This window comes from Terrapene carolina, unplaced genomic scaffold, assembly GCF_002925995.2.
Source record: "Terrapene carolina triunguis isolate 2854851 unplaced genomic scaffold, T_m_triunguis-2.0 Scaffold89, whole genome shotgun sequence".
NCBI classification, from domain to species: Eukaryota; Metazoa; Chordata; order Testudines; family Emydidae; genus Terrapene; species Terrapene triunguis.
In genome coordinates this window covers 7,331,464-7,357,813 of record NW_020664440.1, presented here as the reverse complement: position 1 = coordinate 7,357,813, position 26,350 = coordinate 7,331,464, and the positions used below count along the sequence as shown (strand labels likewise).

The 26,350-nt window shown below is 40.2% G+C and overlaps 1 protein-coding gene across 3 annotated transcripts in view; it reads left to right on the top strand.

Annotated features, from left to right (window-relative positions):
* The window catches only part of TMF1 (TATA element modulatory factor 1), a 30,534-nt gene that overhangs the window by 769 nt on the left and 3,415 nt on the right, over positions 1 to 26,350 (top strand). For 2 of the 3 annotated variants that reach the window (XM_026650235.1, XM_026650234.1), the window contains exons 2-14: positions 3,361 to 4,604; positions 7,597 to 7,700; positions 8,783 to 8,909; positions 10,037 to 10,142; positions 13,748 to 13,890; positions 17,102 to 17,268; positions 17,476 to 17,632; positions 18,276 to 18,368; positions 20,681 to 20,837; positions 21,824 to 22,016; positions 23,905 to 23,974; positions 24,059 to 24,151; positions 25,540 to 25,677. In XM_026650235.1, coding sequence (XP_026506020.1) covers positions 3,361 to 4,604; positions 7,597 to 7,700; positions 8,783 to 8,909; positions 10,037 to 10,142; positions 13,748 to 13,890; positions 17,102 to 17,268; positions 17,476 to 17,632; positions 18,276 to 18,368; positions 20,681 to 20,837; positions 21,824 to 22,016; positions 23,905 to 23,974; positions 24,059 to 24,151; positions 25,540 to 25,677 — 2,792 coding nt within the window. The remainder of the gene's footprint in view (positions 1 to 3,360; positions 4,605 to 7,596; positions 7,701 to 8,782; positions 8,910 to 10,036; positions 10,143 to 13,747; positions 13,891 to 17,101; positions 17,269 to 17,475; positions 17,633 to 18,275; positions 18,369 to 20,680; positions 20,838 to 21,823; positions 22,017 to 23,904; positions 23,975 to 24,058; positions 24,152 to 25,539; positions 25,678 to 26,350) is intronic. The other variant, XM_026650236.1, reaches the window with a different exon arrangement.

The window sequence follows — 26,350 nt, the reverse complement described above, 5'->3', positions numbered from 1 at the left end:
GCTGTGCTGTGCCCCTCACCGGGGCGTCTGAACTGCACCCTGGGATCCCCCCGCTGTCCCCTGGTTCCCCCTGGTGCTGTAGGAGACAGAAAATGAGGTGGTCTCTGCTCTGAGGTGCTTACAGTCTAGACCAGTGGTTTTCAACCTGTGGTCCGTGGACCCCTGGGGGTCTGCAAACTATGTCTAAGGGGTCTGTCATTACCATAGAACAGTGGTTTTCAATCTTAGACTATGTCTAAGATTTCTAAAAGGGTCTACACTTCCATTCAAAATTTTTCAGGAATGGGGAAAAAAAAGGTTGAAAACCACTGATCTAGGCAACAGCACAGAGGCCGGTGCTGTGTGGAGGCCAGGTTCTGCCCACCAATGTTACACACATAGTGAGTGATGTTTGAGGACAGAATGTGATCCTCTGGCAAAACCATCTGCTGTCATATTTATTGTAGAGGTGCTGAGGAGGCTGCCTTGAAAACAAATTTTTTTCTGCCTCGCTCACAACTTATTCTGTATTTTTTAACACTTGACAATTATATAGCCCCATTGAAGGTATTCAAAGCTCTTTGCAAACAATTACTTAAGTTTCCTAATATGTTTACCATATTACAGGTGAAGGAAAATGAGGCACAAAGAAGCCTAGCGCTTTCCCCAAAGGTGTAAAATGAGGAATTGCTGGAACTGATATTGGTCCTTTTTCCTCTGCTCTAGTTGATGACTGACAGTAATACTCCCAATTTTGAATAATGTTAATATGCTTATGCCTTGAGGATAAACTTTTAATTCATCTACTCAAGAAACTTGTTAATTCATTGTTGCTCAATGAGGATGACAGGTGTGAAGAGAGAAATGTCTAAGTAATATGATTTCTCCACCACTCGTTTGTCTAATTCTGATACCGGCATCTCTGCCTCTACTATCAGTGTCTACTGCATCAATCCCTCTCCAAGTTCATAGAAATTCAGTGGAGTTTCATGCGGAAGTTAATGTATTTTGTGGCAGAATAAACTACTGCAGCTTCCTGCTTGCAAATGTTTATTAAACAAATTAGATTGTAGAAAGTTTGCCATATATGATGAGGTGATGTCTGTTATTTATATAAGGCACAGCATTAATACAGAACTTGAAAGAAAAATTCATCTTACATTATAGTATTGAGTTTCTTTCTAGGCTATACTTTCAAGGTGAAGAAGTCCTGATATGTGCCACTATTTTAAAATTAGGGATGCAGGATAAAGAGACTCAGGAAGCTGAAATGATAGCCAATCAATGTCCTTAGTACAAATGTTGTGTATATCTTGAGCATAATATAGCAGTAAAATGGAGATAACAGTATGTTTACCAGGCAGAGTAAACTTGAATCTCTAATAAAGGGCAGTTGGAGAACATTTTCCAGGGTGATAGTGAAGTATAAACAAAGTTTAATATATCAGCATTTCTAGTAAAAAGCAGTAGCCACCTGTCAGATGGCTTCAGTGTCATATAAGTTAAATATTGGGGGTTTTGTGTGAACAACGGTTATACAAAACCTGCTTCTTTTAGTATTATACCAAATCATTTTAAAATGTCAGTTGTATTTAAGTTTTTGTGATAACAATATGAAATTCATAAGGACATCAGTAAAGGTAATTCAGAAGTCATGAGCAAACTCTGTGTAGACCAGATAAAAACACATTTTAGTGATTTCAGCTTATTTTTAAAAATAAGTATATGTATTGTCAAACTGTTGCCAGACTTTCAGATGTGCTGAATCACATGCATTTCACACGAAAGGCAGTAAGAGTTTTTAGTGCTCAGCACTTATGGCAATGAAGCCATTAGTGTCTTACCCAAACTTTAAATATTGATGTTACTAAGTATGATGTAATCAATAATGTACTAGTGCATCAATTGCTATTGAGTGTTATAACTTAGAGATTTGGTATTAGTTTACTAATGCATGCCTTAACGAAATATTTGTTGGGACAAATCTCTTTTTACATAAGTCTGAAATAAGTAGTGAGATACCCAGTGCTTTGACTACATGCGGGAAATATCTTGGAAATTATTCTTGAACCCCAAATGTTTTCTGTTCCATATTGTCCTGTCAGTTACTGCATTTACGACACTACTAAAATTTGACAATGAAATTCTTCACATTCTACCCAACATATACTATATATGGAGATATACCTATCTCATAGAACTGGAAGGGACCCCGAAAGGTCATTGAATCCAGCCCCCTGCCTTCACTAGCAGGACCAAGTACTGATTTTGCCCCAGATCCCTAAGTGGCCCCTTCAAGGATTGAACTCACAACCCTGGGTTTAGCAGGCCAATGCTCAAACCACTGAGCTATCCGTCCCCCTACCCAGAGAACAAAACCGTCCAGAGGTTAATATGAGAGATGAGGCTGGGAGGGAAAGTCCAAGGCAAACAGTTGCGGTACCCTGTTTGCTGCTGTGGGACAGGACTGAGGAGCAGAGTGAAGCTAACTGGATTATTGTTAGTTTTACTGTTGCCCCACAAGGCTGGGCATAGCAACCGTGAAAACAAAGGAATGTCTTGGTTTTAGCCTGTTTGAGAAGATTAGGAACAGCCCCCAAGGCACTGAAGTTGTTTGTCAGCTGCCTCAAAAAGTTTGTTCCACTGGTTTGTGTTTGGAAGTTTATTGTCAAGCCATAAAGGCTAGAACCTTTTAGTCCTAAATTCTTCAAAAATTGAAAGCTGAGACTGTCTCAGTTGTTAGAATTAGTTTTCCACTTGTCAGTGACAGGTAATTTTTTTTAAACCCTGATAATTGCAATTTGCTCTTTTCTGATCTGCCTAATACTCTAAACTTCAGAGTGTCCAGATCACTGTGACTAGCATACTCTCACTACAGTAAGCCGGTTATATTCTCTGTCCACTGTCCCCTTCACTAGTTTCCTTTCCATCTTGGAAATTGTCCTTTATGATTTTCAAAACTCTTTATGGACCTATTTCACTCTCTCTCTAATACTCATATGCACCTTTTTCAGCTGCTTCTCAGATCTTGATATAACTCCTCTCTGCCTTCCTATCCCCCACTGACGTTTCACAGTTGCTGGGAAGAAGAAAAGTCATTTTCATCTGTGTTGCTCTACCTTTCTGGAGTTCCTTCAGTACATTGAATCATTATGGCTCCTTTAAACTTTGACAATTACTTGTAAAATGTAAGGTTGCAATAACAATAAAAGGTACTATGGCTATCTATATATCTTCTTTCATGCTGTATGTTCAACATCGTATAACTTCCTTTGTTCATTTTCTATATTGTTGCATCTCACAATGCCATTACTGCAAAACCGTAACTTTTATATTTTAGATGTTTTTCATATGGCTGATTTTCTTTACGTCTTATTTTAGGAACAAATTCCCTTACAAGTGGAGGATGGGATACTTCTACCTGGGGATTAAACTCAAATATAGAACCTCAAAGTCAGCCAATATCCTCACCAACAGCAATCACCAAACCAGTTAGGAGGACAGTGGTGGATGAATCTGAGAATTTCTTCAGTGCCTTTCTCTCTCCACCAGATATTCAGAGTATACAGCAGAATCCAGTGGTGTCTAAACCTCCAACCAAATCACAGCGACCCAAAGAAGAAGTGAAAAGCACTTTAAAGGAATCTCTATGCAGCAGTCAGCCAGAAATGCTAGTAGAAACTGAGACAGAAGCAAAAGATTCCTCTGCATCTGTGCTAGTGGACTTGAAAAACCTTGATGTTTCCCAGGAAAAACTAGAAGAAAGTTCTGCACTTGAAACTGATGCTAAGCATGAAGAGAATACAAACAAAGGCACTGATGATAAGGTGGCCACTCCAGATCTCAAAGTACCTGAAGTTGTTGTTAATGTGAAATCTAATGCAGGAAATGATGTATCAGGAAGTGCTCCTGACAGCCCTGCACAATCTCTTACGGCAGAGACAAAGGACATAGGTTTGGAAAGTAAGGAACAAAAAAATGAGGACAGACAAAGCAACACACCTTCACCTCCTATTAGCACTTTCTCCTCGGGGACATCCACAACTAGTGATATTGAAGTTTTGGACCATGAAAGTGTAATAAGTGAGAGCTCGGTAAGTTCAAGACAAGAGGCTACAGATTCAAAATCAAGTCTTCATCTGATGCAAACTTCCTTTCAGCTCTTATCAACATCTGCCTGTGCTGAGTATAATCGTTTAGATGACTTTCAGAAACTGACTGAGAGTTGCAGCTCCTCTGATGCTTTTGAAAGAATTGACTCATTTAGTGTGCAGTCGTTAGATAGCCGAAGCGTAAGTGAAATCAATTCAGATGATGAATTATCAGGCAGAGGTTGTGCTTCAGCATCTCTCACAGTCAGCCCTTTAACACCAAAGACTGAGATGGTGGACCTCATGAAAAATAAATCTAAAGACGAATTGAATGAGACACTTGTACACGCAGAGGAAACTGAAATGGAGGAAAGTGGGAGAAGTGCGACCCCTGTTAACTCTGAGCAACCAGATGTTTTGGTTGCTGCAGTACAAACAGATGAAGGACAAACTGTCAAAGTGGAGGTTGTGATGCAGCAGCAAGGTGCTGAAAAGTTGCCTAAAGTGAATTGTGAAAAGGAAGAGCTTTGCAAGGTAACTATAGAATATGTTACGCAAACACACAACTTGCATTCTGTGGGCTGAATTCATCCCAGTTATAAGTGAGTGAAGCTGCATTGATCTTGACCCCCTAGTCATTGACTTATACCTGGACCAAATAAGTCCATACTGCATCATTCTGTACTAATGGAAAATTCTTTGATCCTGCGATGTAAGGCTCCATCTGTTCAGAATCTCAGTGAAATCATTAGAGCTCCGCATGGTGCAAGCATCAGTCTGTGTGGACCTGGCTGCAAGACTGGGGCCTTAATGGGTATGTCTACACTGCAGCTGGGAGCGAGCCTCCCAGCCTAGGTAGACGTTCATGCTAGTGGGGCTTGAGTTGGCATGCTAAAAACAATAGCATGGACATTGTGACTTGGGTTCTCAAACCCATCTGTCCCCTAGGCTTGGGAGTCTGAGATACAGCGTCCATACTGCTATTTTCAGTGCATTGTCTTGAGGCCTACTAACAAGAATCTGGCTCAGGCTAGGTCTACGCTACAGACTTATCAGTATAACTACATCACTCATGGGTGTGAAAAATACAGAGCTCTGAGTGACGTAGTTATACTGACCTAACCCCTTGTGTAGACAGTGCTGTATTGATGGGAGAGCTTCTCCCACTAACATAGCTACCACCTCTTGGGGAGGTGGACTAGTTATGCTGATGGGAAAAGCTCTCCTGTTGTCATAGTAGCAGCATCACTAAAGTGCTACAGCGCACCAGTGCAGCTGTACCGCTGTAGTGCTGTACGTGTAGACAAGCCCTCAATAAGTATTTTTGTCAAGTGTACATACTTGTAGCTGTTTTGTTGTAAATTTGACTGATTATGAGATAAACAGTGAAAGGAGCCCCTTGAAAATTTTATGATGTAAAATTATCAGGAATTATCAGTAACCGTTAACATTTCAACAGTAGTCAAACAATTTGCAGACATAGATATGCAAGCTGTGTAAAACTGATTACATGTAGAATCAGCTTGAAAATATTTTTAATACACTTTCATAGGCTTGTATACTTTGGCTTTGTAATATATAGATTTAGCGTTAACTCTTTTTCAGAAATGGGAAACAACTTTGATTAATCAGAAATCATGCTGAAAACATTTTTTCGGCATTATACAGTAGCTTAATTTACACAATACATCAGCATTATTTCAATTGTAAAGACCTCTCCTCATAGGTGCGGGAACTACGGGGGTGGGGGTGCTGTAGCACCCCCAGATTTTACACAGGGCTCCGCATGTGGGTTCCCGGCGCTCCGCATCCACCCCCAGTTGTGGACCCAGCCTCTGCTCCCTTAGCCCTGTCCATGTTCCCCCCTCCCGGAGCCACAGCCTTGCTCTTGGCCCCAGCTCTAGGGGGCGGGGGTTACAAGGTAAAAAGTTTGGTGACAGTTTTTTGCTGACTTTCATCATCCCCACTATAAAAAAAAAATGTTCCAGTGCCACTGCCTCTCCTAGAGAAGTGTTACACCTGAAAGATGCAAATGACCTAGTTTTTGTCACTAGCAGATACTTTAGAAAGACTAGGTAAACTAGGTTTTTAAGGTCAAGAAGAGAAACGGGTTAGTGAGTATTGACTAAAATAAGTATAAATTGGATAGCTAACTTAATTATACAGAAAGGAGAAATGTAGAGAGGAAGCGTGGTCCAGCAGATAGGGTACTGGATTGGAACTTCAGAGACTTGGGTTCTATTCCCTGTTCTTCCACTAACCTGCTGTATGACCTTGTGCAAGGCATTTTCCTTCTTTGTGCCTCTTTCCCCTCCCAGCCTTTGGCTATTTTAAATTGTCAGTTCATCCAGGATAATCTGTTTCTGCAGTGCCTAGCACAATTGGGCCCCAGTCTTGGTTTGGGCCTGTAAGCATAGCAGTAATATTACTGTTAATAATAGCAATGGGAAAAGAGTGTCTCTGAGTTTATGAAACACCTTTAGTTAATCCACTTTTGAAAGAGAATTAATAAGCATGTTCCTTTTTAATGTCTGTGTAAAATTGTACAGAATTATGAGGTAAATGTCGCAGAAAAGTGTACAGTCATGGGCTGTTACATAATTATGTTTAATTAGATAATTGTATAATTATTGAATAGGGAAGACTTTTTTTGGTTTAGAAACCTGTTATTGTTCATGAAATATAGCAGATTTTTCAGTTATATGCCCTAATTAGATTGTGATACATGTTTGATGCACATACTTTACCTGTTATTGGAGATTGACTTGACTTATATTTGTTACATGTAGTTTGTAGACTCCATTTGCATTTTGTCATGCCTCTTCTGTGGGAAAGTGCCACAAAACAGTGGAATGAGAAGTATAAAGGAGTTTTTAATCATGCACATTTATTTATTAAAAATCTAGAAAGTAAAGAGCCTTGTTTTTCTTGTTTCTTAACTTCATGCTGATAAGCGTCTTGAGTTTCTGTTTAGTACTTATGGCCAGTAGTTGTAAAACGAAACTTCTGCTCCCTATTGTAAAAACTTAAAACAGCTGTTACAAATGAAGCATTTTGGAAGCAATTACTCTTGCACTTAAATAACATCTTTATCTCTTAGAAACATGAAAAAGATTCAAAATTAAGTTGTCAGATGCCACAATTGTAATCTCTGTCATCTGCAAGTGTATCTGACAAAATAAGCAAATAGGAAGATAGTGGAGACTATGGGCCCTATTTAGCACTCTTTACTCAGACAGAACTACCATTGAACTACTACTGAATTTAATGGGAATTTTAGCTGAGCCAGGAATTCCCATTGTTAAAAGTTTAGAAAACTAAATAGATTCAAAACGTCCAGATTCTGTTTCTGGTATAATTAGATGTAAAAGCTTACCATGAGGCTTGCCATTCTTCATTGACTTTAAAATAAAAGTTCCTAAAAGTATCAAAAGAATTCCAACCTCAAAACCCAGCTAAAGAAAAAAAAACATGCTATTTCCATCATTTAACTGTTTTTGATCTTCATGTCTAAAATTTTATTCAGATGATTGATTTGTTGACTGAGAAGCTGGAGAAGAGGGAAACACAATTATTAAGTGTTAGTAAAGAGAAGGCAGGCCTGGAAGAAGCTTTCGATAACCTGAAAGAGTAAGTATCAAAATAGCGACAGTTCTGAATGTAAGCGTTCTGCTTATAAGTGCTAAATTGTGACTTATTGCAACAAAAATGGGGGCTACTTAGGTGTGTGATACAATAAAACAAATATTTTTTATTAGTGTTCAAACAACTGTTTATTTGTGAAATCAGCCTGCTATTAGTGTGAAGTAGTCATGATTTTTTGTTTGTTTATTAAGTTATTTAATAAACAATCTGTTGTCTTTTACATAGTAAAAAGAACAGGAGTACTTGTGGCACCTTAGAGACTAACAAATGTATTTGAGCATAAGCTTTCGTGGGCTACAGCCCACTTCATCGGATGCATGTAGTGGAAAATACAGTAGGAAGATATATATATATAATAGACACAGAGAACATGAAAAAATGGGTGTTACTATACACACTACAAGGAGAGTGATCAGTTAAGGTGAGCTTTTATCAGCAGGAGAGAAAAAAAACAAAAAAACTGTTTGTAGTGGTAATGAAAATGGCCCATTTCCAGCAATTGACAAGGAGATGGGGGGGGGGGAAATAAGCATGGGGAAATAGTTTTACTTTGTGTAATGGCCCATCCACTCCGTCTTTGTTCAAGCCTAATTTAATGGTGTCCAATTTGCAAATTAATTCCAATTCAGCAGTCTCTCGTTGGAGTCTGTTTTTGAAGTTTTTTTGTTGTAATATTGCGACTTTTAGGTCTGTAATCGAGTGGCCAGGGAGATTGAAGTGTTCTCCAACTGGTTTTTGAATTTTATAATTCTTGATGTCTGATTTGTGTCCATTTATTCTTTTACGTGGAGTTACATAGTGTAACTCTTGTTGTACCGATGCTGTATGTTTACCCATTCATTAGCAGAGCTTGATTAGTGGATAATGTGTTTTAGATGAAATCATTGAAGTGCCAACCTTATTTTACACTATTTAACTAAATTGGTGAAGATCTTCTAAAGACCTGTGTTTCTGATGAGTTTCAGTGTTTTGTGTCTTGCTAGTTAAAGTTTATTATGAGAGCTTATTGAATGCAGTTTGAAATGTCAACATAACCATTGGACTATTCTAAAATGTCTTAAATCTAGTGAAATGTTTAGAGTGAAAGAAGAGAGCAGTAGCATTTCATCTCTTAAAGAGGAGTTTACTCAGCGAATAGCAGATGCTGAAAAGAAGGTCCAGCTAGCATGCAAAGAGAGGGATGCAGCTAAAAAGGTAATCAGCTTCCTAGCTGAATTAGTATTTATAACACTAAATAGTCTCAGCTTCCCTTAGGAGCAAATCATAGAAATTGAGGTTGGGAAAACATGATATTTACAGGAGCCACTGTGAAGTAACTTAGATATCAATATAAAGGTTTTGGGTTTTTTGTGTGTGGTGTTTTGGGGGGATGGGCTCCACAAGACCTGATAGAGATGTTTTCATAATTTTATTAAAAAAAAAAAGGGGGGGGAAGGGTTGGGATTTAAACATTCACTGTTCAAACACTAAAGCATTTTGCTTAGGGTGGTCTGTTCATAGTCATTCTGCAAAAAGTAAATTAAACAGCATAATTAAAAAATATTCTTAAAAAATTCAGATTTAAAAAAATGCTTTATTATTAAACACAGTTGTTTTGTCAATGCCCCTCTAAATGTGTGTTGGAGCAGTTGGGGTTGTACTTCTTTTTAGGAGGAAGTAGAATCCCATGTTATCTGATATTCACTTGCATGAATTAAATAGTTCTGGGTTTTTTTGCTACATCACAGAGGTTTAAAATAGGATGAGGTAAAGGCAAAAGAAAATTCTGATTGAAAAGAGGAAATAGGGGTATTCATAGATTCCAAGTCCAGAAGGGACCACTGTGATCATCTAGTCTAACCTCCTGCTTATTACAGTCTATAGAACTCCCCAAAAATAATAGGGGTGTCAGTGAACTTAAAAAATATACACTTGAGGCTAGTTATCACCTTCTGCATCTTTGAGTTCACACAGTTATTGATTGCCTAGTTCTTGCAGAATAATTTGTTTTCATTCTTTTAACTGCTGGTTTATTCTAAAATACAAAATCTAAAGCAGTAGTTCTCAATCTGAGGTCCACGGACCCCTGGGAGTCTGCAAAGTATGTCTAAGATTTCGAAAGGGGTCTGCACTTCCATTCGCAATTTTTTAGGGGTTTGCAAACAAAAAAAGGTTGAAAACCACTGGTCTAAAGTCTTTTTAGGAATCTGAGAAACTATGCTATATTTGGGGCCATATCTGTTTTTCCAGTAGATAAAAGCTCCATGTAACTTAACATATGTATTTTAAAAAAAGGCTAACATTATTTATAAATAGTACTAAGAATATTTCCTCCTTTTTAGGAAGTAAAGAATGTTAAAGAAGAATTGGCAACTAGACTAAATTGTAATGAAACAGCTGAACTATTGAAGGAGAAGGATGAACAAATCAAAGAACTAATGCAAGAAGGTAAAGTTGGTAAACGTGTTATAGTAAAGATATTTTAAAAGTGTCTTCTAATGCATTTTGTCTTCTTTTAGATACATGAAAATGTCATGTTATTTCAAATATCTTCTACATGTGGAAAATGTTTAAGCAATGAGTCTCACTCCCATCCATACTTTTTTAAACATCAAAGTGTGGGTATAGTGAACCCCAAATTTGATGGAAGAACTTGGGAATTTCAATCCCCTGTCTCCACTTTCTGATTTGACAGGGAACTCTGGGTGTAGAAGCCTTGTACAGGTAGATATTGTAAATATTTTGCTCTGTCACAAACAAAATTAGATCAGCAGCACGGGCACATTCATCTACATTAGGAAAATGTGGTTTGTCACAGCAGGTGTCAAATTCTCTATCCTCCAGATCCCCTGAAACAATGTTCAAGAAAAATGACTAGTACCTTTTGCTTGAATGCGTGTTGGCCTCTGTCAGGTTCACTGTCACAGTCTTTCACAGCCCTTGATGGGGTCCAAAGAAGCCATTTTTAGTGACTTAGAGCAAGAGACACAAAAGGTAAGCTGAGAGCTGAATGGAGCTGCTTGTAAAGAGCCATTTGCAATACTGGTGAAGTGCCTTTTCCTGAAAAGTTCCTGGCCTTCTGCCAGGAACCACCTCTTGCTGCTGCTGGCAGCATGCATGTAGTTACTCACCTGTCCCCACCTGCCCGTGTGGATTGATTTAGATTAGTGGTTTAAATCACAAATTTTAATCATGATTTAAATCAGTAAGCAGGAAACCTTGATTTAAATAATTGATTTAAATATTGTTTTGCATTTGTACTTTTTAATTCATTTCTTAAAGTTTAATTCTCGTTAGTTGGTGCAACTATTAAAACTTGTTGAATTGCAACCAGATGCAGCCTTTTCACTAAATCTGGTGAAGCCAGGAGGATGCACTATGTCTATACACATTTATTTAAGGAGTTATATAGCTTAACGTGTTTATTCAGATTCTTACTTTTTACTTTTTTTATTGTTAGAAAATGGTGAACGATGCATTTCTTCTTTACTAGGTGATTTTTTTTACTTGGGATTTATGTCAAGCTGCATTTGGATTGAAATTGGAATTTAAATTAAATGAATATAAACAACATTTTAAAACCATTTTTATTGATTACATGAAATTACCTTACTGTGCTCGGTGCATAAGAAGGAAAAACAGGTTTATCAAAACATGTTTTGAATTTAAAACTGATTTATTGAACAAACAAGTATTAACTGTAGATAGTGAAGTGATCGGAAACAATTTTTCAACATGGGCCAGATTCTCAGGGGTAGTTGGGTGCCCGAAGATGCATGTAGGTGCTTAGTGGGATTCTCAAAATTACCTAAGCAGGTTAGGTGGGAGTTGGGCTGTGTCTATGCTAGGAATGCCGGTTTATTATACCAAGTATAAGTATACCCAGGCCAAGTGCTCCTAGTGTGGATGCAGCTATACCAGCAAAGCTGGGCTTCATAGTGGTATAGTAAAACCACCCCCATGAACGAAAAAAGCAATACTGACATAGCTACGTCTACTTCTGCCGTCATAGCTGTGTTGGTCAGGGATCACACCTCTTCACACCCTGACCATAGCTATGCCGACGGCAGAAGTCCCTAGTGTAGACAGGTGTTGGTTTTCCATTGTATCTCCAAGTTTCCTCCATTCATATGTTGACTGTTCTTGATAGTTTGTTCATACCAACCCTGACACGTTTCTGCAGTATGCACTGACTCCTTCCGATTGGGAGTGATGTGTAGTTTGTATATCAGTGAATTTATTTTATGTATCCATAACATGGCGAAACAGTGATAATTCATATCAAAGTGTGGCCTAGCGGATAGAATATAGGACTGTGACTTGGGACTCTGAGTTCAAATCCTGGCTGTGTTGACTTTGGGCGTCAAATGACTTGCTTACATGCCTCAGTTATTAACCTATCTGTCTAATGGGAGTTCCTGCTTACCACATAGAGGGTATATTAATGATTATGAAATACTATTAGGTGTTAAATATTCGTTCACATGAATTGTATGCTGACTTCATGAAAAAAAACAACAACCCACTAAACTAAAAAAAATGTATTTTATAGAGTTAGGGACTAAGGCCTGGTCTACACTACAGAGTTAGGTTGATGTAGGGCAACTTAACGTCAATCTAACTCTCTAAGGGCAGGTCTTCACTACCCGCTGGATCGGCGGGTAGTGATAGATCTATCGGGGGTCGATTTATTGCGTCTAGTGTAGACGCGATAAAATTGATCCCTGATCGCGCTCCCCGTCAACTCCGGAACTCCAGCTCGTGAGAGGCAGAAGCGAAGTCGACGGGGGAGCGGCAGCAGTCGACTCGCCGCCGTCCTCACGGCCAGGTATGTTGACCTAAGATACGCCGACTTCAGCTACGCTCTTTGCGTAGCTGAAGTTGCGTATCTTAGGTCGACCCCCCCGCTAGTGTAGACCTGGGCTAAGTGTCTACACTAAAATGTTGCTCCTGCTGATATAACTCACCCACTACACCAACTTAACTCCACTTCCACAAGAGGGGTAGAGTCAATGTAGATGTAGTTAGGTCAACACATTGTCAGTGTAGATACTGTTGCTGCCTTTCAGAAGCTGTCCCACCCTGACAGTTAAATCGGTGCAAGTGCTCCTGGTGAGGATGCGCACCGCTGACGGAGGGAGGGTAGTATGGACATGCAAAAGCGATTTAATTACTGTGGTGGCTGTATGTTGTCATAACTTAGGTCAGCATAATTTTGCACTGTAGACCTACCTTAAGAGGGAAGTTTTCAGTCATTGTGACATCACTACGCTTGTTCCAATGGGATTGGAGGAATGACGGCTATACATTTAAGATGACCAGAATCCACTGACAATAGAAAATGTTATAAGGCTGCCATGTCAGTAGCAGTGTAAAAATACTATAGGTTGAAGTGATTGGGAGAGAAGAAAATAAGCAGCTTTAGCACTGATTCACTGTTAGCTTAATATTGGAATAATTGATGATTTATGTTGATTCCAATGTCTTTTTATAGTAAATAATGTAGTCCATGTGGCAGTTGCATTAATTATCCTTAATATAGCACAGTGTAAGCATGTAGATACTATGGCAATAGGTGCTATACAGTGCCCTAATGTTTGAAATTAAGCACTATAGAGGAGTCAATGTAAAATCATATTTCTTGGTGATACTGCTACTCCTTAGAGCAGGGGTCGGCAACCTTTCAGAAGTGCTGTGCCGAGTCTTCATTTATTCACTCTAAAGTTTCATGTGCCAGTAATACATTTTAACATTTTTAGAAGGTCTCTTTCTATAAGTCTATAATATAAATAAACTATTGTTGTATGTGAAGTAAACAAGGTTTTAAAACTGTTTAAGAAGCTTCATTTAAAATTAAATTAAAATGCAGAGCCCCCCGGACCCGTGGCCAGGACCCAGGCATGTGAGTGCCACTGAAAATCAGCTCGCGTCCCGCCTTCGGCACCTTTGCCATAGGTTGCCTACCCCTGCCTTAGAGAAAACAAATCTTGCACTACATTGGATGATGGAAGGGCATGCTAATACTTAACTTCATACACATTTTTCTTTTAAAGGAGAAAAGCTTTCGAAACAGCAGCTACACAATTCCAACATCATTAAGAAGTTAAGAATGAAGGAGAAGGAAAATGAAAATACTAATACAAAACAGAGCAAAAAGATTAAGGAGTTAGAAGAGGAGTTGCAGCATTTAAAACAGGTTAGATATATTTACAGTCACATTCTGTAAATCACGTTATTCTGATATTGGTTCCTTTAACTCTGACTATACAAGATAGTCTTTTTGAGGGGTTTCATAATAGCTTTTGTTCCTTTGTACTTCATTGTGGTTTGGAGATTGCTGTCCCTCTTCTGATTCTCAGTAGTTTGGGGCATGTGGTTTCTGGATGTTTTCACTCAGTACAAGAACTATTCTTCATCATTTGTTTCTAATTCTATAGTTCCTCATTGTTTGCACTCTTTCTCAGTCTTCCTTTGGGGGTAACTTTATGTAGCTGTAGTTAGGTTTTTTTATACAGTTAATTATGGATATCTTTCTAGAGAATTTTTACTTAAAATAACTATATTTTTTATTAGTGTTTCACTATTGCATTAGTTGAGGTGTTGAAATACCTCAGTGGTTGCAGATGTTGTCCTGAATGAACAATGCCCATCTGAAATACCGGCTTACTAGGGTCAGACTTAGTTTATTTTATTGTGATTTTCTGTGAAAGTTCAGGACACAAATGTCACTTCATGCTTTCAGAGGCTTAATAGCCTCTTGGCTGCCATAACAGTAGCTAGTTTAACCTTGGTGATCAGATGTGGAATTCCCAGTTTAGCTTTCCAGACCTAGGTTTATGGCACTCATGTGAAGGGCTCTTTTTAGTATGTCATGTGCGTTACAGACATTATTGATTCTCATACCTTGGAGTGGAGATATATTAGAGCAACCAGAGAAGTTTTGATGATATTATTATAGTTCTTCGTCGATGTTGCTGTCAAGCATTCCTGCGGTGTCTCAATAGCATGATTACCAACCTCAGGGCTGACTGTCAGGAAACAGGGCACAAACCCCAAACTGGCTGAGAGCTGTAAACTTAGATTTAATCAACCAAGTATAAAGTGTAAACTCCTCAGGCAGTGTAACAGCCTAATCATGGAGTCACAGACATTCCCCTGGGATACTCTGATCTATCTTGTCACTTAGTCAAGCTTGTCTTAGTGATCGATGGTCCCTTACATCAAAAATTATAAGAATGTTCAGGTAACTCCAAGTCCCAAAGGGCCAGTCATTTACCCCACCTCAGTTGCACCTTAGAGCTCACATCAATCCTTTAATAAACGGTCTAAAGATTTATTAACTAGGAAAAGGAAATAACAGTTATTTACAAGGTTAAAGCAGGTAAACAAATGGTTCGTCTGAAATTTCAGATGGTAATAGAAGCATCTGTAATAAGCAAGCTCTGTATGTCCTTTATGGCTAACCCAAGCCCCAAGCACTTAGGATCTTTTGCTTATGCTTAGTAATCCTTGCTCTTCAAAGTCCAAGCAGCATAAAAGATACAGTTTCCCCTCCTTAGGGCTTTTTATTCCTTTCTCCCTTCTGCTTCAAGTTGCAAATTCAGCTGTTGGGAAGAATTCAGATGCACGTCTCCTCTTCATGGGGTGGAGAGAAACAATCCACAAAGCCTTTTGTCTTCTGATGTTCCACAATGGTACATCTGGTGTTGGATTGGCCGGCTTCTGTTGGAGACTAAGGCTATGTCTACACTACAGGCATAGCCTTACCGCTGCAGCTGTGCCGCTGTAAGGTCTCCTGTGTATGCCGGCGAGAGAGCTCTCCCGCCGGCATAATTAAACCACCCCCAACGAGCAGCAGTAGCTATGTCAGTGGGAGACGCTCTCCTGCCGACATAGTGCTGTCTACGCCGGCGCTTTTGTCGGTCCAGGGGTGTTTCTCCCCCCATGCCCCTAACCATAGGCACTGACTCCGTGGGTGCCTCAGGGCTGGAGCACCGATGTGGAAAAAAATGGTGGGTGCTCAGCACCCACTGGCAGCCCCAGTGCTTCCCACCTGCCGCAGATCAACTGTTTAGCGGGAGGCGCTCGGGGGGGGAGGAAGGGTGAGGTGCCCTCGAGGTAGGGGCTGGGCAAGAGCGGGAAGGTGTGGAGTGGGGACGTGGCCTGGGGTGGAGCAGGGGTCAAGCACAAATTCCCCCCCCCCCCCCCCCCCCCCGGAAAGGACAAAATCAGCACCTGTGCCCCTAACCATCAAAAGTTTTACTAAGAAAAGTGCTAGTGTAGACAAAGCCTAGTATTTCACACGTGTTAATGCTCCTGTCCTGTCTGGTAATTTACTGTTACAGAGCAAACACGTAAGTATTACCTTATAACATGGGATACAGGTATTATAAGTGAGATTAATGCAGGCAGCAACTTACAAGAATTTCATAAAGTCTAAATACAAAACACATTTTTATAACTGTAATACTTATATTAACAATACTAACGCACAGCTGAGCCAGACTGGTTCCAACTATGTATTTATCAGTGTTCAGCTGAGACCTGGGAGCCTTGGCATGTGCTGGCACCTGGTCTGCCAGTGTCACAGTTGCCACCTAATCAACGGTGGTAGTCATGGGCGGTGGGTTGGGGAGGCTGAGCCTCCCCAAACAGTCAGGCATGGCCCCGCCCACACTCCGCCCCTAGGGCCCCGCTTTGGCGGGGCCACTTGGCTCCAGGGGCTGGGGAGGCTGCAGCGGCACCACCGTGTGCTCTCCCTCCTGGCGCTCCAGGGCTGGGGTGGGCTGCGGGCACTAGCCAGCCTGGGGTGGGGGCTGGCGGTGGGGGGGCTCTGGGTTCTGAAGCGCACAGAAGGGGTGGAGCCTCTGGCGGAAGGGGCGGGGCTGGAGGATAGCCTCCCCCAGCCAGAGGTTCACAGGCCGCCCATGGTGGTAGTTTCCTTATCTCAGTAGGCATCCCAGCATCATACACCTCTCCCTTTTTTCTTCAACTTTAGTTAAAGCTCCTTTCCAGGAATCTTACATTCTAGGCTTTCACTCACCAAAGGTAATTTAAAGACTATTCAGTGGTCTTAGTAAGTCTTATTCGGGCTCTTGATATTTCACTCTCACTAAAACTTACGTTAGTGCTCCGCAGGGCTTTCTGTTGGCCCTGAACTTGATTGCCACAAGTTGCCTATGCCCATGCCTAGAAGTAAATGTCGCTATAGAGGCCTATGTCTTTATTGACTCATAGGTATGCTGTAACCATTCAAGTGCAAAATGTTGTAGTCTTAATTGGAGCTGGTGTTTCATGTTTTAATGGAATTTAACTCAGGAAGACTTTATAAAATGCTCCATCTTAAATTTGGAATGGGTTTTTCAGTTATTTTGGTAGACTTATAATTTTTTTTTTCACTCTAATAGGTGCTTGATGGCAAGGAGGAGGTTGAAAAGCAGCATCGAGAGAACATTAAACAACTGAACAGTGTGGTAGAGCGACAAGAGAAGGATCTCAGCAGACTTCAGGTCGACATGGAAGAGCTTGAAGAACGGAACCGAAGTGTTCAAGCAGCACTTGATAGCGCATACAAGTAAGCAGATACTTGCATGCGAAAATCAAGAAATTTACATTTAGAAACTCCTGTGTGTGGTGCCTGACAAATGTTTATAATATGTAGTAAAAAATTACTTCGTAAGTCATCTTGACATGGTATAAACTGTGAGGATCACTGTAGTTTTTCTACTTAATTTGAATTTTATGATATAAAATTCCGGTGCCTTTCATTCTTGGTTTGTAGGGAGCTTGCTGATCTTCACAAAGCTAATGCTACAAAGGATAGTGAAGCACAAGAAGCAGCATTAAGTCGTGAAATGAAAGCTAAGGAAGAACTTGGATTAGCTCTGGAGAAGGCCCAAGATGAGGCCCGCCAGCAGCAAGAGGCTTTAGCAATTCAGGTGAGCTTTAAGCATGGGGATTAAAGCTTTCTCTTCTAATTTGAGAGTGTACTTTGGGCTAGTGGATGGTGTGCTCTATTGAAGGCTTTGTGCAAGCTGGATGTCAAAATTCTCCTCCATTCTTCCAAAAAAAAAAATCTTTTTACAAAAACAGCTTGGAAAAAATACTTAACAAATCTAGCATGACTGTTTTGTAAGCTAGTAAATAGAAAATAGTGTGAACACCAGATAAGTCATAAATTCAATTAAAAATGGATCAAAACATAGGAGGAGAAAAGTCACGTCGCACTAAACCGCTTGTCCAAAGTCATAATTCTAAATGTGTTTATCTTGTCTAAATTAGTAATTATAATTTTGGTGGTAAGCCATGGTTCATGCTTGTGCCATTCTGATTGTGATGCTAAGTGTCACTTCCTTGAACTGGACACTGTATAACTAGTCAGTGGGTGGGTAAGCTAGTGAAACTATTATGCACATGCTGTGTGTGGGTATGCATAGCTGACTGGTAAAACTCATAAACTGGAGCCCCTGTACAACATTCACTGATGCAAATACACGTGGCTGTAGCAGTGACAAGTGGAAACTAAAATTCTTCATTAGGAATTAATGAAATATAGTAATTGTCTTATTCCTGCTGATACAGGTGGCAGACTTGAGACTGGCACTTCAACGAGCCGAGCAGCAAGCAGCAAGAAAGGAGGACTATTTGCGCCAAGAAATCAGTGAACTACAACAGGTGCAGTAACAATTGTTTCACTGATATTTCTAGCTGCTCCATGTTCATTTGGTTCAAAATAAAAAATGCAAGGATTATACTGAGATAGACAAGGTGGGTGAGACAATATCTTTTATTGGACCAACTTCGGTTGGCAGTGGCGGTGCTAACCCATTGGGGGCCCTAAGAAGGAATGTCCCCTCCTCCCGTTCCCCCCCACATACACAATGCATACTAAAAAAAGCAAATAGAGGGCCCCCTTGAGCTGTTCGGGGCCCTAAGCAAGTGCTTAATCTTCTTATGCCTGTTTGTTGGTGAGAGAGACAAGCTTTCGAGTCACACAGAGCTCTTCTTCAGGTCTGGGAAAGGAACTCCCAGTGTCTCAGCAAAATGCACGGTGGAACAAATTGTTTAGCATATGTAGTTAGCATATATTGTAGGGACCATTCAAGGTAGAGCGGCCCCTTTCTACCTCTGTTGTCATAGGACAAAAAGAGAGGATTAGTGGGTAATAGATTGTTGTAACAAGCCATAAATCCAGTGTCTCTTCTGAACCCCCACTTCTGGCCTTCAAACAACCCCCCATCCTCTCCAAACTCCTCATCAGAAGCAAGCACCCCATAGACCAAGACACAACAGCTCAAAGTGGTACCAGACCCTGCCAGACCAACAGATGGAAAACCTGCAGACATCTCTCCACTGTTACAATGATCAACATCCCCCCATAACACACCTTTCAAGATCCATGGATCCTACACATGCCTATCACGAGTGGTATACCTCGTTCAGTGCAGTAAATGCCCCAATAATAACTATGTGGGTGAAACCAGACAATCACTGCACTCTCAAATAAACTCACAAAGGAAAGTGATACAAGACAAAAATACCTTATCACCTGTGGGATGTACACTTTTCATAAATCGATCACTCTATATCTGACCTATCAGACCTCATCCCTCGAAGGAAACCTGCACAACACTTTCAAAAGATGAGCCTGGGAGCTTAAATTCATTACTCTGTGAGACACTAAATGTGAGCCAAGACACTGGATATATGGTTTATTAAAAGAATCTGTAACCCACTAACCCCTCTGTCCTATGGCTGCAGAGGTGTTAACGAGCCACTCTACCTTGAATGGTCCCTTAGGATATGTGCTAACTACATATGCTAAACAAACCATTCCAGCTTACATTTTGTTGTGACCCTGGGAGTGCCTTTCCCCCAACCTGAAGAAGGGCTCTGTGTGGCTCGAAAACTTGTCTCTCACCAACAGAAATTGGTCCAATAAAAGATATTAATCTCCCCTCAACTTGTGTCTTTAACATCCCGGGACCAATACGGCTACAACTACACTACATACATAGGATTATGCTAAATCATTTGTTTAGGGGAGGGACTTCTAAAAGCAGAATACAAAATGCTAAAATGACTTGAAAGTTCATAGGCCACAAGATAGTTGTTTGGATTGATACTTTTTAGGCCACGTCTAGTGCAGAAGAACATTAGGAACAAATGTTAGGAAAAACCTTTGGTGGTTCTTTGATTTTCAAACATTATATTTCTTTGAAAACCATTATGCCAGCTTTTTAAGCATGACGGATCTTTTTAGTATGAAGCAAAATTTAGCCATTAAGATTGTGATTATGCTGTAAAACTTCCAGCAAATGGACACTTAAATCCCTTCCTACCTTCCTTGGAAGAGTGGATTACTTCTTCATCCTTTCCTTTTAGGAATAGCCCAGAGATTAGTCTAAATGTGGCATCTTCCTGGGGCCTGTGGAGAGAGTATTGCCAAATGAATATGTTAGCATCAGGAGGGAAATGTGGGCTTGATAGCAGATCCTGTTGAGGTGTGAAGTGGTTAGTAGAGGCAAAACTCAAAACTTGAACTTTTGAGCCCCAGAATGGAGTCCTCTTCTTTCTTCTCAAGTAATGGCATTTTTAAAATTGAAACCATAATATGCTGTCAGCTAAGAATTAGGGCCTGCTAGATGAGATTTGTCTTCTGCTTAATACTGGAAACTCCAGTTATATACTAACACAACACTACGATCAGAAAAAGGGTCCTTGACAATTAAATCATCTTCTACTGTTTGAATTTGAACACCAGGCCTGTTTCCTAATGACTTGGCTAAAAATGTCACTCCAGCTCTTGATGATGTATTATTCTCCTCTAACTTTACTAAAACCAAAAAAAAAAAGTGCAGTTTAAAAAGTATTTATTGTAGAACATATAAGGATTGCAGTTACATTTTTAGCTAAATTTTGTGGTAAATTTTAAACTGGTCATGCCGTGTTAAGGTTTAATGGCATTTAACTAATTCATAATTCAGAGACTCCAAGAAGCAGAGAATCGGAACCAAGAACTGAGTCAAAGTGTTACATCTGCCACCAGGCCACTTCTTCGGCAGATTGAAAATCTGCAAGCAACACTGGGAGCACAAACCTCCTCATGGGAAAAGTTAGAGAAGAACCTTTCTGACAGACTTGGTAAGTCTACGTTGTAGACTTTAATGTTCAGTGTGAATGTGGGGGAGACACTAGATGGCGGTAATGTAATGAGAAGGGCATAGACTTATGTCTAAAGCATAAGACTGCGAGTGGGGATCTGGGTTCAAATATGTATCTGTAATATAGGATGATACTTAGGTGTGTTGCCAGGGTGCTGTGCAGCGTGATTTACTGAATTTGTAAAAGACTTGAGATTGTATGGTGGTAGTGATTTATATACGTGAAAAGCACTGTATGTGTATATATAGCATTTTAAAAAGGGAGTGGGCCTGGGAGAGGGGCGGGAATGGAAATGAACCAACATCTTGAATTGTCAGATGTGGTTTTTGGATTCCATGACCTGGGGCTCAGCTAGTATAATTTACTGTGACACTATCCAAGGCTGTAAAACAAATACATTTCAGCTGGGTTGAGGGTTGTAATGAAAAACTATTGCCCCTTGGATGAACAAAATGACCATGGAATAAAATGTACAAAGCCACAGGTAGAGTATGTAAATGTTTCCTGGAGCTTACTGTTTCAGTCCTTTAATTGTTTACTCCTTAAGACTAGACTCTCAAATCCTCCTTGCCCGGCAATCCTCCCTACCTCCAATTGCATGTTCTTGTTTGAGGGCAGGCATACTGCCACCAACCAGTTCTCAAACAGTACTGTATCTACTAGTCCTGCTATTACGTGCTTCTGATGGCTAATGCCAAGATGTAATTGCTTACCACATTTTGAATGCTGTTGAAAAGACTACATTTCTCTTGAAGCCTGGAAATAGTACAAGAATAAACCTTTACAATGTTAGATGCAATTCAGATATTTTTCAAAATGTTTGGCAAATTTGCCAACATTTCAGTTAGACACCTAAATAATTGTCTTAAGTTATGGATGACTGACTATTTTGGCATAAAAGTCAGCTAATAGTTGGTGGTTGTTTTTTATAATGGATTGTGTATTTACTCTTTCTTGTGAATTAGGTGAATCTCAAGCCCTCCTGGCAGCAGCAGCTGAGAGAGAACGTGCTGCTACAGAAGAACTTCTTTCCAATAAAATCCAAGTGTCTTCCACTGAATCACAGAATAGCCTCTTGAGGCAGGAAAACTGTCGCCTTCAAGCTCAGCTAGAAGCAGAGAGAGCCAGACTCAAGAAACTGGAAAATGAAAACAATAGGTGAATTGGGTCACGTTCTTGGCTTATATGTTTCTTTAGTATGTTCCTTTCATTTCCATATGAATCTATCAGGTTTTTGTGTTTGAATAGGAAGACTTGCTCATTTGTATTAATTTGATAACTACCATATAAAATACTGATGGGTTTTGCTGGACAAATTTTATGAAGAAAGACAAATACAGAGATACTTTTGTTTATCTGATACCTACTACTTTCAGGTCACTTCAGCTCTTCTGGGCTGTCCTTGTACCCTTAGGGTTCCTAATGGCACGTCTTATGCATTGAGCCTTAAATCTCTCACCTCACCCATGACCAGTCACTCTCACCTACTTTATTTGCTTTTGACAAGAATATTAGATAATGTTCATGGGTGGCAGGTACCATAGGCTTGGGGAGGCTATGCTTCCCAAACAGTCAGATGTGGCTTTGCCTCCAGCCCCTCCTCCCCCGCCCTCCTGCTTCCCACGTTCTGCATGCGGAGCTCCAGTCCCCTAGCCGGTACTAGCCATAGCTGGGGCTGCGTCCACGCATGCTGCCCACCCTCCCGGTGCTCTGGGCCTGGGGCCGGTGGCTGCGGTGGGGGGGGGAGGGGTGCAGAAGGGGCAGGGCTGAGGGCTAGCCTCCCCGAGCTGGCAGTTCACGTGCCATCCATGATGATGATCTCTTTGGCCCTACTCTTGCAAGCTGCTTTGTGCAGTTGCAGTCCGTGAGCCTGCATGCTGGCATAAGGGTCCATCTGCACAGAGCAGCTTGCAGGATTGGGACATTAGAAAGCATCCAACATCTTCTTCCAAAAGAAATTAAATCAAATAATTGTCAAGTGCTAAGAAGTTGAACTGTGGCAACGACTATTTTCTTAAACAAATTCCCGCTTTTAATAATAGAAAAACAAGAAAACCTGTTCCTTGAAGACTAATGCTTTTTGGTGGCTCCCTGCCACCACCTTCTGAATGTCTGCCCTGATGCATTTCCACCAACATCCAATCCAGGCCTCCCACCTCTGCCTCAGCACAGAAACTATTGTAGAAGCAAACCTGAAGTCAGTAGCAGAAACATTAACTATGAATTACCCTTGTGAAATTCTTCTTCTTAACTATGTCTCTGACAAACTGTGTGTTTGTTTCCTTTTTAATCCCCTGGGCTGTTCCTGGGGGGAGGTGTGCTTTCCTGCACTGGGATTCCAGTTCATATCAGGAAATTACTTTTTCAGCATCCTAGTGGTACATTGGGAGGATCAAAATACTTTGTTGATCTTTCAGTAGACTTCATCCTGTCTAGTCAACTGCAGTTTCTTCTCAGGCAATCTACCAGTCCTAAGAAATTCTGACACCTGGGATAGTTTTGTCTTCTGGGTTTCATTGTGTTAATTTGAGAAGTCATATGCCCACTTCTGTAGTATGCTTACACTATTTTTGTATGAGAAATAGTTAGATAAGTTATTGAAAGTTGCTTTAAGGTTAATGTAAGTGTTATTGGTTCATGCAATGATAGACCAAGTATCCAGAATATTAAAGCAGCATGCACACAACTAACGACGCTTAAGAGGATATTACATGGAAATATAAGTAGTAGTTCAACAGGGGTTCTTAAGATTAGCAAACATTCAAGTAGCCACATACTGCTTACAAGTCAGTGTGAGGGTATTTTTCTAACACCATAGTGAAATAGTTGTAGTTCTCCATTTGGTAATACAGATCAATTCTGTTCCTGATGCTGTTAGATATTACGCTTAGATATATATTATATATTTGTATAGAAAACAAATATTGTGCATTATGCTTTTGTCAGTTTCAGTACATTATTTTTCTTTGTGTGAACCTAAAATAGAAACATGAAGAGTAGATTGTCTTTAATAAAATTACATTACCTTTCTCTCTTTTCAATATAGGTATGAGGTTGAATTAGAAAACCTGAAAGAGGAGTATGTGAAAACTCTTGATGAAGCAAAGAAAGAAAAGGTATTGGCTAATTTGATATTGTATTGCTTCATCATAAAATTCTGAGTTTGCAAGGGATTAAAAATCCACATTTCCTCCTTCTAGACACTGTTAGCTACTCAGTTAGAAATGGAGAAAATGAAAGTTGAACAAGAAAAAAAGAAAGCAATTTTTGTACAAGAAACAGCAAAGGAAAAGGTATTGAAATTTGCTTTAACGTTAATTCATGTATTTTCAAAATCTTATTGGGTCACAGGATGACCGAGCAAGTCTCGAATGCTAAAATGTCTCATAAACAACAAACAAGAATTACAAGGATCTAGCATGGTACTACCATGAAACTAAGTATCTGGGACTTCTCCACATCTTTCTTTTCCTGTGAATTCAATGCTTGTGTGAAAGGCGCTGTATTGACAGTCCTGAATAATTCCTGTACTTAACCACAGAATAAATGAAACATGGACAGTGGCAGCATAGGTTGAGCCACACTGTTGCACCAGTGTGCCTTTGTCCTTACCTTGAGGGGCATGACATTCAGTGTCTGGGGACACTGAAAAACTGTTACCTCTGCTGAGACTACCAGAAAGGTGCTGGTTAATTCCAGTTGTGATGTGTCTGTGTGGTATTGATACTGGTCTATAGGCCCGGACTCCACTTTGTTTAGCATAGGTTACCAAATCCCCATCAGTTGGCAACAGCTTTCAGTCACTACCAGTCAGCAGTTGATATTCTAACACAGCTCTGTCCTCACTGTTAATCTCCTAGTTGCTGCAGTTCTGAAATCAAAGTCCTGTTCAAAGCTATTTACTTCAGCCTTCTGAAGTCAGCATGTCTTCAGTTGCTGACTCAGAGGAAATCAGCTTATTTAGAAAAACTCATCAGTAACAGAGTTTAGCCTCAGAGATCCTGAATTTGGGCGTTGTAACACTTTTTAAAAAATCTCTTCACTGTCCTTCATCCAGGGAAGAACCTACTTTTTTGTTCAGGGTGTCATTCCTGTGAGGCACATGAGCTCAGCAAATCACTTAATTGTCTCTAGGGCTCACGTACTTTTGTGTTCTTAGGTCAGCATTATGCAGTGTGGCTACTGAAAGAACACTTCCCTTTGCAGTAGGTAGTAACTTCTGTTTCTGCATAGCCAGGAAAGCCTAAGGCAATGGTGGGAAACCTGCGGCCCGTCAGGGTAATCTGCTGGTGGGCCGCGAGACAGTTCGTTTACATTGACCATCTGCAGGCACGGCCGCCCGCAGCTCCCAGTGGCCGTGGTTCGCCGTTTCCGGCCAATGGGAGCTGCGGGCTGGTCAATGGAAACTGTCCCGCGGCCCGCCAGCGGATTACCCTGACGGGCTGCAGGTTTCCCACCATTGACTTAGGCTTTTCTAAGGACTTGAACTTGGGATAGATGTACTAGTGACACTTTTAAATCCACTTCACTGTTTAAACTTCAATTAATATACAGAAAAAATGGATTTGTGCTCTACATTTGGGAGTGAAAAAAGAGACCCCCTTATATGCGAAAAGGTCTGTTTATCATCGTCCTCTTCCTCAACAATCTTTGTTCCTTGTATTCACTTTCTCTTAACTAGCTGTTGTATTTTTCAAAGGAGCGTAAGTCATTTACCTTATCAGCAATGGAAACTGTTTCGAGTACTCCAACACTGTCACGCTCAAGCTCTATAAGTGGAGTTGATATGGCAGGGCTTCAGGTATCCTTCCTCTCTCAGGTAATGTATCATTTATCAATTGATCAACCATTTTGCTACCTTGTGTGTGTTTGTAATGAATCGTGTTGGTGTCTTCAAATAGTTTTATTGGCATGTTAATTTTATCTAACTAATAACTGCATTGAAAAAAGTGATTTCAGCTATTCTGATTTCTTAAACATACCTACGAAATGTCTAGGTTTGCATAGCATTTGAAGGAGGGTGCCTGAGAGTACGTTTAAAAAAAAGTAGTACAGTAATGTGGAGAATATAAACTTCAAGTGCTATTCATGTAATTCATTCCAAGGTGCTTTATAAAATAAGTGGACACTATATCTAAAGTTGACTTGACTGACTGATAATCCAGTGATTCTAGTTTTAGTGCACCGCTCACTCATGAGACACTGCCACTGTCTTGATGCAATCTGTGCAAAGGCTGTTGCTTCTGATGAATTTATCTCTGACAATACAGAGATCTATGCTAGCCAAATGAAAGTGGTAAAGGTGACCTGACAGCAAGCAAATAAGGAGTTATCTTAAGCTTTGTTTAGCTATTCAAAATGAGCGTTTGTTTGGAAAGAATATATTTGAAGCATTGAAACTTTTGACTCTAATGATGGCGGTCTTCCTTTGCTGTTCATATTGAATCAGTAGGCTCTTGCTTCTAGTGCTAAAGTCGGTTAACTTTTTATTT